Source organism: Hypomesus nipponensis, chromosome 26 (assembly GCF_054491055.1).
Source record: "Hypomesus nipponensis isolate SF chromosome 26, ASM5449105v1, whole genome shotgun sequence".
Lineage (NCBI taxonomy): Eukaryota > Metazoa > Chordata > Actinopteri > Osmeriformes > Osmeridae > Hypomesus > Hypomesus nipponensis.
In genome coordinates, this window is record NC_140386.1 from 7,700,963 (window position 1) to 7,715,685 (window position 14,723).

The window sequence follows — 14,723 nt, forward strand, 5'->3', positions numbered from 1 at the left end:
TCTCTTTGTATGCGTCCCGGTACAACACAAATGACATGAAAGCGGACAAAACGAGCGCCTTTTGAGAAGATTTCTTTTGAGAGGCAAATATGTGTGTCATGTCTCCCAAGGGGACGGCTTGCTGTGTGCGCATTCAGATCGTGGGCATAGGGTCCTCGGTGACAACATCAACAAACGGGCAAGAAGCCGCATTATAGTGGATTAGGACCCCGATGAAAAATGCTGCTACAAATTAGCAAAGAAACCCCAAGAGATTCTGGGTATCCATGTAGAACGTTCACATTCAATTAAAGGCCTCCAAACAGCGATGTTCCCATTCATTTTGGGCCTTTGTAATCTGCCGGAAAATAGCCCTTGAAAAAAAAAAACATGAACCACACATGGAGAACACAGGTCTCGTGCCTGATCGGATATTTCTGCAGACGTAGAATGTTAAATATTTTGTTCACTTCTCTAACAAGATATCAACTTAAATCGGTAACCCATTACACAATATAAATAGGCTCTTATTATATAGCCTATGCCAGACTTGAATGGATGAATTCCCATGACAAAAATAGTGTCCCCAGCCGTTTAAGAAAGTGCTTCAGAGAATCAACTTCAAAGGGAGCTGTCTAAGTTCAAGCTTGACCTACACACATGGCCAAAGACTGCAGTTTGACCTTGGGTCAACGCAAGATGAATTAAATAAATAGACGTTCAAAGAAGCCACACGTTTTAAAGTGGTGATTGTACATTTTTTACAAGCTGCCAGGGCTTAATATTTGGAGAGATGTCAAATCTAAGGTAGGCCTGAGTGTCGTGAAAAAAAATTACAAGTTAACGAAAAGTGTTTTCAATTTCACAAACATTTATTATTCTTGCCATTACAACAAAATGACCTATGGACATTTAAGTGTCTCTGTCTAAACACATAACATACGTTTCACAGATGTATCTCAGTGAAATAGATAGGAACGTGAGCACGACAGTTAAACAGAGTGAGAGAGGTACTGAGCTTTACACCAAACCACATAGGCTACTTGTCCACTAACAACATGAAATTATTTAATCACAAATTCATCACGATACCGCAGGATCGAAGCCTAGTGGAAAAGGTTATTACCCCTTCTTTGTCTTCATGTGCTTGCTAATATTAAAACCTGAGTTTGCGGTCTCGGTAGCCTATAAACAGTGCTTTATCTCACAACGCACAAAAATATAAAACATTATTAATCATAATAAAATCTCAATTGTAGTTAAGAAAAAAGGAAAAATCGTCCCAACAAGGTAGGTGATAATTAACTTAGGCTATGTGACACGTGTATCTTTTGCTCAAACGGCGGTAGGCCACAAGTCAATGCAGGCCGACAAATATACACGCAGCATTGGATTAGAATCTTTCTGTATTACTTCACGTCTTTTTCATTTATTGTATACATATTTACAAGTCATAAATATACATGTCCTTTCTCAACCAGAAGAAGCAGAGAGAAAAGCAACACAAGATCTTCTTTCACAAAGAATATACTTCGCCTACCTTCACATAAGACGACAGAATCGTAACGGTTTTAAAAGATTTTGTTTTTGACATTGTTTTTTCTTGCCAGTTTAGAAATGGCAGCTGGTAATAGTAGCAGGTTTGCCAGAGAATGTCTGCACCCCAGGTATTATGCTTTCCTGTGAGAGGTTCAAGTGGTTTGAGGCGGAGGCGAGTGCAGGGGTCAACATGGCTAAAATCTGAGCCTGGTTTCCTGCCTGACTGTACGGCGATGCCGTGGAATTGGCAGCACCAATTATATTGTCTATGGAGAAAGAAGGCCGATTTGAAGTGCTGGTGTCCGTCTTCATAGGTGCCAGGCCAGGCAAGGTCGGGCTTAGTTGAGGATAAAATGGCTTTCTCAAATCTGCCCCTAGAAGAGTGGGCAGGGGATGCGGTGTGGGGAATATGGAGGCTGGTGAAGGAAGCGTACAAGGTGTGTTTTGAAAGGGGAACGCGCTGCCCGGGTGATGCGGATGATAAGGGTTGTGTGCGTGAAAGTTCTGCAGTTGGAGGCCGTAGTTGTACCCATAAGGGCCGTATCCGAATCCGGGCAGAAATCCTCCAGTGTCCCTGAGGATCTCGTTGGTTTGATGTCTCTTAAAACGCTTCCTCCTGCGTAAAAAACTCCCATTGTCGAACATGTCGGCGGACTCTGGGTCGAGGGTCCAATAGTTGCCTTTTCCAGGGTTTCCAGGCTCACGTGGTATTTTGACAAAGCAGTCATTCAAAGAGAGATTGTGGCGAATTGAATTTTGCCACGCGGGAAATTTCTCTCTGTAGTACGGGAACCTGTTGCTGATAAACTCACAGATCTCACTGAGAGTGAGGCGTTTCTTGGGACTCTGAAGAATCGCCATAGTTATCAGAGCTATGTAGGAGTAAGGGGGTTTTACGAGTGCGTTTTTGCTAGGCTTGTCTCCTATACTCCCTGCCTCTCCTCCAGCCTGATCGGAGCTGGTGAGACCGGGAGAGGAAACCCTCTCACCCGCATTCTGAGACAAATTATCGTCCGAGTCATTGTCCAAGTGGAACTCGTGATGAAGATATTTCCCGTCTTTGCCGACGGAGAGGTCTCCCCCGACCACATCTATGTCCACATCATCGGACAAAGCAGAGCTGTCGGACATATCCGTCCCAAGTGTCATCCTTGGAGAGACGTTTTCTCGTCCCCTCTCACGTTCCGTGTCGAGTCAGCTTTAGCTCCTACGCCTAGTGAACGCAGTGAGTGCCCAAAGCACTCTCCAGCTCCTTCGAACACCACACCAGACTTTTGTTTACCTCCAAATGCAGCATGGAAACATTATTGTTTATTATAAAATAGAAGAAAAACGCTTTGACCTGTTGAAGGCTCCAAAGCTGGTAGGGCTGAAGACTCTCAACGAGGAAAGAAATTCTTCTGAATTCAAGCGCAGAAATGACTTCGAGCGGTCAGTTATAAATCTTTCCCACAACACCACTAACTTTGCCTCTCTACTCTGCTCTCTTTTCCATTATGTATTCGTGTTTAAGGTCACCCACATACTTCAGAATATCTTTATGAACATCTTTACGCACGGGCACGGCGCAAGTATCCTCTGAGAGACTCATACTACCCCCTTCATTGCTCTCAAAAGCTATTTATTCAGACGTGGATATCACGTGGTCTCCGTGTCACTGTAACCAGGAACTGTCGGAGGTGAGGGAAGAGCTGCAGGGGAAGTAAAGGTAGACGAGAGGTGGAGATGGTAAGTCTGCCATACCCTGTCCTTTATGTTGCTGTCCAATAATGTGAAATGTGATCAGTGCCTTTTTGGATGCAGGTTAGCAATATGTTATGAATCTGATTACTCATTTTAAGTTTACAACACAGACTTTATTGATTAAATGTGTGTACCGATAAATGCATGCATGCAGAGCCATGATGAGGAAATTAATTTTAAAGCCAGGAGGGTTTTAAATGAAAATGCATAAGTATTCCATAAACTGAATCATAATATTTTTTAAATCATGTAAAACAATTTTAATCCACAGTTGTGTTTATTAGTGTAATTAAGGACTAGATTTTATATAATAAAAACAAAAACAAAAAGATTCATACAATAAGAAGTTGACGATTGGTTACAAAAACGAATGTTACTAAAGAACATAAATAAAGGATATAGCCAAATTATAATAATGATAACAACAATAATTACAATGTATTACCCGTGTGTTATGATGTTGTTTTGGTTAACATATTAAAATTAAAATATAAAGAATTTCCTATGAAGACAGTGCGATTTCATTACAAAAAGGACAGTCCACTTGGATGTACATTACAAGCATTTTCCAAATATTTCATGCTTCGAAACAGAATGAGATAGCACCAATTGGAATTCCCCTTTGACAGAAGTTGCATTTCACTTCTCACGGGGTTCATGTTTTACTAGTTAATAATTCAAAACATTATCCACCTACATTTTTTACATAATTCGCATGTAGAAAAACACACATGCATTCCGCTGCAACCTGCTCTAATTAATCTTAGTCAGTAGCGGATGACATGTAGCCTAATGTTCACGGGAGAATGTGTCACGACAGTCGGGGAGCAGTATTTGCATTCCTTTTCATTATATAGAGGAACGATGGCGTTATTGCAATACATCCACATCGTCACCTCATTCGTCTCTGTACTGAATAACCATCTTCCAATCCACAGTTCTGCCTTACCCCTAAAATTACTAATAGGCTCATGTAAACAGGAAAATACCTACAGGCCTGTAAAATTCACTCTCCAAACACACACAACGCAAACCACGTATTTTTGTCATCTATTTTCTGAAGGTTAGGGTAAATTTATATTGTCTTTGTTTTTCTTGTAATGTGAATTTGTTTTTATAATAATAAATGTAATACCCTTCCTAAAACAATACTGTTCTAGAAGACAGTATTGTTATATAATCATAGTATATTAAATACATAACGATATATAATTATTCTTCATTCACTGATCATGTCTGATTGTTCTTGTCAAGATTATCTCCAAATGGTTGAATAATAAATAGCATCTTTGCTCTAACGGACGTTGTCTGACAGTATGATGCTCACGCGGGTTATTAAAGTTCTTTTTTTTTAAGTCAGCCACGGGCTGGCAGTGGACAAAATGTTGTGAGTCGATCCTAGGGTTTATTCGATATGAACGAGCCACTGTCTGGGCTGAGTCAGACCTCTGCCCCGTGCCTTCATCCCCGGGTCGAACCCTCAGCTGCAGCGGCGACATTACTCACATCACTGTTCACAGCAGCTGCGAGGGAGGCTGGCTCCCTCACTTACATTATCCAGCCACATTTTCCAGGTCGAAATGTTTGAAATGTCATAGTGGAGAAAATGTGGCCAGTCGTAACAAACGCTCTTTCTTGCAGACAGGGTCAAGCGTCAGTAAGCTTACGTGGCCAAGCTGAGGGGTAAATGAACCATGAAACGATAATTGAGATGAGAACTAATTGAATGGCATGCTTTGAGTTGATGATATTAGTCATTTATCAATCCTATTATTAAGTAAGTACGCCATTTGCGGTTTTCCCTTTCGTCTATATAATTAGTGTACCAAGAGAACTAGGCCTGTTTTTCGTTGTTTAAAGATTGGACATTTAACGAACCATGACATGGAATTTTATTGTAAACTACAAGACTGCTACATCAATACAAACCTGTAGTGAACACCTATGACAATCATTAGACATCAACATAATCCTTTCCTAACACTTTCTTCTAAGTTTGCTCATTACTCGAATCTATCCAGAATCAGAGGATGCAACTAATATGACCACGAGGTCAGTCGGTAACGGATAGAGGTTGACGTATATAGCCTAATGCCTTAGTGGTTTGAGCGCCTCGCCCACCTCCAACCTGGCGTCGTCTGTGTTGTAGCGCCCTCTCCTGGATGGTGGAGAAAAATCAGACAGCATAACCGATTCAAGAGGAGGCAATTTGGACTGATTCTCAAAATCCCCAAAAGGAAGTCGTTATTCTTAATACTAACATTAACAACTAAACCCAATATCAATCAGTCGTGAATTTAATACTCAATACCGCTAATTGACAGTTAATTTCCCGGAAGAAAGACAGCCAATGACACAGGCTATTTATGGTTATTTAATCGTATGCTGTAATAAAGGGATGTTTCCATGCGCCATCATGGTCCACACCACCTAGTGGAATGAAGCGGATCCGTGTAGCCTAATGACAGTGGAACAGGGGAGGTAATGTGACAGACAAAAGAAGAAAAAGCACAAAAACAGCATTATTCGAAATAATACGTTTCTTCTGGCAATGTGATCATGTATTATTCTCATTAACCGTTTGTTTTCAGTTTCAAAGTCTATCTGTTTCAGTTTCAAAGTCCATCTGTCTCAATTGATTCGATGTTTTTCGATTCTGAGATAGTCATGTGACACTAAGGCCTTAGCCCTCTGGAAAGAGCCTAGTAGGTGTCGTCTTTGGTCAAATTCAGAAGGACAGGAGGGTCACTATGTAAGCAGAAAGCTGTGTTGCATGTGCTTTCGACATGTCAGACCTGCTTTGAAAAGGCTGGTAAAAGGGAATGGTGTGTTTCATAGCGAACAAAAATGTGGTACAACTATGGAGTTAAAGTATAGGGATTCGAGATGAAGCATTGGCCGCAAATTGTTTTGGCAATTGATTTTTATTTTCACCAGGGAAGGTGATGCATAGCTTCTCCAAAAATGGAATCTCTGGACTATTAAAAACGATATTGTCTAATACTTCACAACAAAAAATACATATAAACATGACTTTATTGTGATGATTAGATTGAAATGCTTCTGAATAATACAACCCATTCTTCCATCACATCGCAAGATGTTCTGTACGCCGGTGGAATCCGTACAGTCCATACCTACAGCAGGCGGATGAAAGACTTGTATCTTCAAAAAATGTAATTGGAATGATAACTAAATTATGCAAACAATTTAGAAGAACACAATGTTTATTCAAAATGTATTTATTGGGCTTGTAAAAAGTTGCCTACAATATTTAATTATGCATGTAGGCTATGCATAATTAATTCAAAAACAACAGCAACAAACGAAATATTTACATTGCACAGTATAGCTGTAGGCCTATAATGTTGGAAAGCTGTTGATTCAGTATGCTAATAGCCAGGCTACAAATTAAAGTTGTTTTTAGTGACGGAATCCTGGAACAAAAATTAACACAGGTAATTGGCTGAATTAAAACAACTAAAACTTGTAAATGACCAAACAAAACGAACCAAAGCACAGAGATAATGGAATGTAGTTGCATTTTAAACAGTGAAACGGGCTTCAGATGGATTTCAGACTATTCTTGTTTGGTTTTCACATGTATCGCTCTAGTCCTGACGCAAAGTTGGCTTGTCTCATGTATGAGTTGTTGTAAGAGTTCATCGGACTGGACAGACCCAGAAGTTGGTCCGAATGTTCGGCGCAAGACCCCGAGCGCACAGCCGGCAGGGGCAACCGGTTTCCGGCACAGTACACCTGAGAGCTACCTGGAGAAAAACTGGACTGCGCCATAGAGGGGAGGTGGGGAGGGGAGGCCGAGGAGGGGTACGGATATCCAGAGGTGAGGTTCGAGGGAAGAGACCCACTGCCCCTGCTTAGTATATTTGCCGTGGGATTCATCTGTGTCTGGAAGCAAGCAGATGGGTCGGTACCGGTGACCGAGCAGCTTGCAGACATGGCTCCCAAGTCTCCACTCCCCAACCCCATAGCCTGCGGATTGAGCTCGCCTCCAGGGCCGCCTTGCATCACCGACTGTTGGCTGATAATGTTATCGATGCTGAACATCCGTGGCTGTCCTTGCGCGACCCCGGCTGAGGTCTGGTAATGATGCAGCATGGCGGGATGAGGGGACCCAGCAAGCTGGGAGCCGTAGCTTGATCCTATTCCAGGATACAGCGTGTTGGGGTATGAAGGCCTGCCCATTGGGGTCGGGGTAAAAGCACTGGAGCTCTGCATGTACCCGGGGTAGGTGCTCACATCAGTGCGCTTGAATCGTTTTCTTCTGCGGAGGAAACTGCCGTTGTCGAACATGTCTTCAGCAGCTGGGTCCAGTGTCCAATAGTTGCCCTTCCCAGGCCTCCCGGGCTCCCTAGGAATCTTGACGAAACAGTCGTTTAGTGTAAGGTTGTGGCGTATCGAATTTTGCCATTTCTTGGAATTTTCTCGATAAAATGGAAAACGTTCCATGATGAACTTATAAATACCACCGAGCGTCAACTTTCTTTCGGTAGAGTTAGCAATTGCCATGGCAATGAGAGCGATATAGCTGTACGGCGGTTTCCCTCTCTGGACAGGCCTCTTTCTCCGGCGGCTCCCCGTCGGAAGGTGCTCCTCCGTTTGACCCAGAGCCGCCCCCTCTTCCCTGTCCGTGTTCGGACTGCTTCCCCGAGGCTCGGACTTGATCAAAACCCCGTCTTTTGTCCGGGGCTGTAGCAGCAACGGAGGTGGAGGTAACGGAGAGTCTAAACTCACATTGGGAGACATGACAACAGGACTGGCCGCCTCGGCCGGGGAGAGCTGAGACTCTGCCGTCATGTTACACATGCCCGAGAAGTAAGAATAATTTGCAAGATTCATAAAAAATAACGTGTTAACTATGCTTTAAAAAATGTTATATATATAATGAATGGCACCTGTATATTTGCAGGTACCTTGACGTGACAAACGCTGTTTGGGGTTTGAATTAATTCCCTCCCTCAACAAATCAGTTTACTAGCCCTGTCATCAAAGCACCGTTCCTCTGCCCAGGTGTAAGTGGCGTGGACAGCTTTATAAGCCGCGGAGCAAATGACGACACAAGAATGACGATGGAAACGGCGGGGGTCTCAGTACCCGGCATGTAACGCTCCTGTTGGCCTCAAATAGCACCTAGAAACGATGTTAAGTAACTCTAAATTGCAGTACAACTGTATGTATTAACATAGTGTGCCAAGAGAATAGTCCACCATATTTGTATGTATAAATACAAAGAAGTTTCAAACACTGTTCCTAAACAATGCAGGTGTATAAGAGGTTGGAGGTAATAAAAAAGGTAACTGCTGGTTTACATATATCCCCTGTGTTACACTTTCCAATTTAAGTGTCTAGATTACCATGAGTACAAATCTCAGTTGGGTTTAACGCTTGGGAGTTATTGGTCAGAGCAACAATGTAGTATGAAACTGGAGATTCTGCCACAACTTCGAAAGCACTGTTCAGTATTTGGTCTTATACAGGGACAGGGTTTATTGCTTCCAAACCTCTGCCTCACACAGAACTGCAGTGTCTCTCTCTTCCTCTCCCTTCCTCTGTCATCTCCCCCTTTCCCCCCTTCTCCCTTCTCTCTCTTTCATGCTCTCTCTCCCCCGCTCATCCGTCTCCCCCTTTCCTCCCTCCTCCCTTTCCTCTCTCTCATGCTCTCTGTCCCTCTCTCTCTCTCCCACGATGCGAGTGCCTCTTCCTCTCTCGGTCTCCCTGTGCCTCCGCTAGAGTCTCAGCCTCGGTGGTTTTGCTCAGACTTCGGTGTATATCCAGGCCAGAAACAACAGTCAAACAGCTGAGCCGTGGCGTTCCAGACCCAACGCTCGATCCACCAATTGAAAAATAATAACAGCCCATTAAAAACAAGCACTTGAGCTGTGAAAGCTTTTGGGGAAGAAGAGTAAATATGCCTCCACTTCATTTTCAGTTTTGGAGAATGATGATACAACGATCCGCCAGACACAGAAGACGTGTTATTGTTTGGATTTTGAAGTGAAAACATGGTCGTTTTCACAGTCCCTATGCGGACACACTAGACAAAACACCATGCCATTGATACTTTTGCTAGTTGATAAAACGATCGAACAAACGGCGACAGTTGATCACCTTCTAAAAACAGATCAATGACCACCAAAGGAATTTATGCCCATGCTAAACTGTAGTTATCAATACACAGAAACATCATGCAGGCTCTTACTAAATATGTTCCTGTGAAGAGCATGAGTTTGTTTTTAGGGTGTGGTTTTTAAGCTCATCTACGAGTCTTACTTTTGATTGCTGAATTATTAAAGTAGCAAAAAGCTTAATTTGTCCGAGTCCATGTCTGTGTTGTGTGGTTGCAGCGTAACCGTGTGTGTGTATGTGTGTGTGTGTGTGTGTGTGGGGGGGGGGTCAGTGAGAGAGTATGTACAAAGAGACAGAGAACTCATGTTCAAAGCAAAGGTTAACTAAACACAGCTCTCTCGCTGAGTCGCTCACAGGCTGATAAGCGAGAAACTGAATGTGTCCTGAATCAAACCAGAATCATGTAACGTAACCCCACCCCCCCTCCCCTCATCTACAACTGTCCTCTCCCCTACCCACTAAGCCATTCCTACACAAAGTCCCCCAGCACCCTCACCCCCCCACCCCCAGCTCAGACACATTAAGCCCAGCCGACCACTCACAGCCAGCGGCTAACAGCTTCAGACAGGCGTGGGAGCAGGGGTGCATCCAAGCAGGATCTGCCCCTAGAGCTGCCAGGTCAGGCAGGATAAACAGGGGCCACAGCCAGGAAACAGCCCCCTTTGGCCTGGGGCCTACGGCCTCACACTAATCCCCACACACTCCCACCTCCCCGCACACTCAGACTATCTGAGGCTCTCTCACACACACACGCACGCACTCACACACGTGCGTGAACACACACACTGATTTCTCACCTTTACCATATCGTATTAGTGTACATTATGGTATCTATAACATTTTTTATTTCTGAAATGTTTTAAATTAAGATGCACTGAACTTCCATAAAATTGTATTTTACGATTTAATAATCTATTAATACAGTGCTCTAATGGACATTACAAGCTTCTCTTTTGTTTGAAACAGTTTAATACAAATATTCCCATGCCACAGTATAAACACATTTTGCCCTTTTGTGAAAGTCATGTTTTCGACCACAACTGGTCAAAACTCTTGTCCCCTTCCTGACACAGTGGAGGTCCCTACTGCGTTGTCATGCCTCATCATACTGTACACTGTCACAGACGCATCACACAGAACGGTTTCACATTCTGTCTGTAGTTTACAGTCCATAGTTAGTCTGCAGTGTGTATCAAACCCCCCCAGGGAAAAGACCAGCGAGCCTTTCTCTGTTTCCACGGGGCCGACTGCACACTCATCATCGGCACATCTGGTCATCTGGTTCCCATCCCCTTCACGAGGAGAACAGATGAGAAAGACGAAGAGGAGAGGGGAAAGAGAAAGTTGCTGAATAAACATTCAGGACCCATTCATTCGCACAGTGGCTCCAGGGGACGAAAGGGGGGGGGGGGGGGAGAAGGGAGGGGGTGGTGAGGGGGGGAGGAGGGGGGGGGGGAGGGCATGAGAAAAAATAGGGGGGAACGAAAGAGTGAGAGAGTGAAAGACAAGAGAGGGGAAAAAACGAGCAAGGGAGAGCGCTGCCCCCTTTTCTTGCCCAAGCTCATCAAGTACGGGCCAGGGCTCTTGAAAACCCAGGGATTACCCGGGTGCAGGGGCTCCCTTGGGCCGGCTCTGCACAGCTCACCCCTGCACTGCACGCTACACTGCCCCCTAAAGCACCGCACATGGTTCTCACACACACAAACTCTATGTCTCTCTCTATGTCTCTCTCTCTCGCTCCCCTCACTCACTCGCACACTCACACAATGGTTGTACATAATCAAAACAATCTCCTATGAAATAACTGAATATCGAGCAGAACACCCTCTGTCCACAGAAGGGTGTTGGTTGAGTGAAACACAGATCACCCACCTGTTGACTGTATCAACAGTGACTGTCAGAGCTCGGTCGAGGTGGTACGACAAAAGTGTCTCATTTGGGTATTTGACACCTGAGGAGATAAAACAAATTGTTCTGAAAGTGTTACAGCCTGGACGACCGTGTTGTCTGAGGTTTGGGGCACACAGGAAATCCTTTGACAGGTAGGAGCTTGTTCCTTCAGGCACGACGAGCCTGTGACACCAGCCAAGAAGACAGCCTGTCGCACAGAAGCATGACAATTAAACGATTAGGATGCAAAGCGAGAGACGGACTTGAAGCGATTACAATGTGACAGGTCAAGTGGATTACATATGTTAGGCCAGCAAAGAAACAGACATATAACAAAAAGATACAAAAGGTAGTCATTTGGAAGAAATAAACTTTTCTGGGAGGGGTTGAGGCAGGGGTGTCAAACTCTGGTCTTCGAGGGCCGCTGTCCTGCATGTTTTAGATGTTTCCCTGATCCAGCTCACCTGATTCGAATGAATGGTCGTTATAACAACCCACTTAATTGAATCAAGTGTGTTGGAGCAGGGAAACATCTAAAACCCAGGGAGTCAGATGGCTGAGCGGTGAGGGAGTCGGGCTAGTAATCAGAAGGTTGCCGGATTCCCCGCCATGCCAAATGACGTTGTGTCCTTGGGCAAGGCACTTCACCCTACTTGCCTCGGGGGGAATGTCCCTGTACTTACTGTAAGGTGCTCTGGATATGAGCGTCTGCTAAATGTAAAATGTAAATGCAAAACATGCAGCACAGCGGCCCTCGAGGACCAGGGTTTGACACCCCTGGGTTGAGGGGACAGGGTAGCTGGTCTTCACTGCTCAGTCACATAGAGTCTCACTAATGGCTAGGAGACTCCCCCACCGGTGAGCCACTGTGGCTGGCTTCTCTCTCCCCCACCTGGCTCCTCTTTGTCTCCCCCTCTCTCACCCCTCTCTCACCCCTCTCTCTCCCATCTCTCTCACCCCTCTCTCTCCCCCACCTGGCTCCTCTTTGTCTCCCCATCTCTCTCCCCTCTCTCACCCCTCTCTCTCCCCCACCTGGCTCCTCTTTGTCTCCCCATCTCTCTCCCCTCTCTCACCCCTCTCTCTCCCCCACCTGGCTCCTCTTTGTCTCCCCATCTCTCTCCCCTCTCTCACCCCTCTCTCTCCCCCACCTGGCTCCTCTTTGTCTCCCCATCTCTCTCACCCCTCTCTCACCCCTCTCTCTCCCATCTCTCTCACCGTTGAGGATCAGCTCTGTCTGAGAGCGCGAGCTGAGCCCAGGGAGCTACACGGGTCAGAGTGAGAGGACTGGATCCAGTGGGCTTGATTGGTCAGCAGCATCGTGAGTCAGCAGCAGCAGGCAGGAGATGATTAACGCCACGGATGTCTGAGAAGCCGACGGGAGCTACCAAGCGACCGATCATGCGGGGGTCAACCAAACGCCCACGGCGTTAGCCCTTCCCAGAGTAGGGGAATTTAAAGCATCGTGGAGATGAACCAAGGTATGTCGCCACCTACAACTTACTTTACTAAGGAGATCTAGTGCTAATGGACCGGGAGCCAGAGACTTGTGTTGCCAGCTTAACACACTGCTTCCTGTCAGACAGGAAGTCTGTGATCCACCTGCAAGTGGAATCAGGCACGTTCAGCTGGGAGAGCTTGTCCTGAAGCAGGGCGGGGATTATGGTATTGAAGGCAGAGCTGAAGTCCACAAACAGGATCCTGGCGTAGGATGCTGGGGAGTCCAGATGCTGTAGGGTGAAGTGGAGGGCCATGTTAACGGCATCATCCACAGACCTGTTGGCTCTGTAGGCAAACTGCAGGGGGTCCAGTAGAGGGTCTGTGATGGATTTAAGGTGTGCCAGCACCAGGCGCTCAAAAGACTTCATTACCACAGAGGTCAGAGCAATGGGTCTGTAGTCATTAGGTTTGGTTGGCCTTGGCATTTTGGGCACAGGGATGATGGTGGAGGACTTGAGACAGGCTGGCACGTGGCATGTCTCCAGGAGGGTGAGCTGGTCTGCACAGTGCTTGAGGGTGACTGGAGAGACAAAGTCCGGTCCAGCTGCTTTGCGGGGGTTCTTCCTCTTGAAAAGTCTGTTAACTTCTCCCTCCTGAATGGGGGGGGGGGGGGAGGGATAGTTCAGGACAGTAGTAGCACACTTGTTTAGGTGAACTAAGTGCTTGGCTCTGAACAAACAAAGAGCACTAATATCTTAAAACCGGGAGCTCCTGTCAGACTGGGTGGGTCGTAAATAACAAGAGCAAACAGTGGAGAACAACAGAAGGGGACGTCACAGGTGCCACTGGATGAACCAATCAGGAGACAGGAGTCCTGTTCCACCTCGACAGTAAGTAACAGGAAGGAGAATCTTCTGTGTATCTATATTTTTGAGGTATTTTATTGTTGATTGGATTACAATTTATGTGTGTGTGTGTCTGCCGGCCTGCTTCTCTGTCTGTCTGCCTGTCTGTCTGTCTGTCTGTCTGTCTGTCTGTCTGTCTGTCTGTCTGTCTGTCTGTCTGCCTGTCTGTCTGCCTATGTGTCTGCCTGCAGCATTCCTATAAGCTCTATCTGAGCCAGACTAAAGGGATGAGTAAGGGCTTGTGGTAAGGGTGGAGGGGATGAGGTGTTAGGGTCGGGTGTCTGCGTTCTGTAGAGAGTGTGTGTGTGTGTGTGTGTGTGTGTGTGTGTGTCAATTAGTGAGTGTCTCAGAAGGCCAAACGAGGTACCCGTGTCGTGACGCAGGTAGGCGTGCAGACGTCAGAGTTTCGGCGGATGGAGGGAGACGGGGGAAGATGGGGGAGACGGAGGGAGGCGGGGGGAGATGCTCCGCAGGGTGGGACAAGGCCTCTCATTCAGGCTCTCTGCTGTTCCCGGGGCTATCTTTCACCAGGCACTTCTTCCTTAAATATCTTCAACTCCTTCATCTGAATACCACTCCCTTCGTACCCAGACAGAAGCAGCGGAATTGATACAGCGACAACATTGCTCTGCGCGTCTGTGCGATGTGTTAGTCCGAAAATACAGGAAGATGTTTTTTTTTAATCCAAGGTATAACCGATTGAAGTCATTGAACCAGGACCAATTCATCTGGCTGTTATCACCTATAGATCAGAAGAGCTTGTTCTTCACCTCAAAGCCCCTATTGGTTCAGGCATTGCTTGGTGATGAGAGACAGACAGTCGACAGGCATGCAGGCCCACAGCAGCCCCATGCCTTATTGCAGTGACAGAGAAGAGGTAAGACCCGGCCTTTACAGAGACAGTTACCCGATCAAAACTAGTTACGCACAGACATACAAAAACTGGACCGATATGTACACAAACCTTATGTCTCCTCCTGTCACACACAAGTTTACTCACGCAAGTTTTTAATACAGGTATATCTTACGTGAAAATAGTCTGAAGTCTCTCTCTCTCTCTCTCTCTCTCTCTCTCTCTCTCTC

General features: G+C 45.7%; 2 protein-coding genes across 2 annotated transcripts; both read right to left on the reverse strand.

The window, feature by feature from the left end:
* Nucleotides 1-830: 830 nt before the first annotated feature.
* foxd2 (forkhead box D2) lies at nucleotides 831-3,095 on the reverse strand. Its single transcript, XM_084693149.1, has one exon. The coding sequence runs from the start codon at nucleotides 2,665-2,667 to the stop codon at nucleotides 1,591-1,593; it is 1,077 nt and encodes a 358-aa protein (XP_084549275.1). The 5' UTR covers nucleotides 2,668-3,095; the 3' UTR covers nucleotides 831-1,590.
* Nucleotides 3,096-6,794: 3,699 nt separating this feature from the next.
* foxe3 (forkhead box E3) lies at nucleotides 6,795-8,121 on the reverse strand. The gene has a single exon (XM_084692878.1). The coding sequence runs from the start codon at nucleotides 8,119-8,121 to the stop codon at nucleotides 6,859-6,861; it is 1,263 nt and encodes a 420-aa protein (XP_084549004.1). The 3' UTR covers nucleotides 6,795-6,858.
* Nucleotides 8,122-14,723: the final 6,602 nt, after the last annotated feature.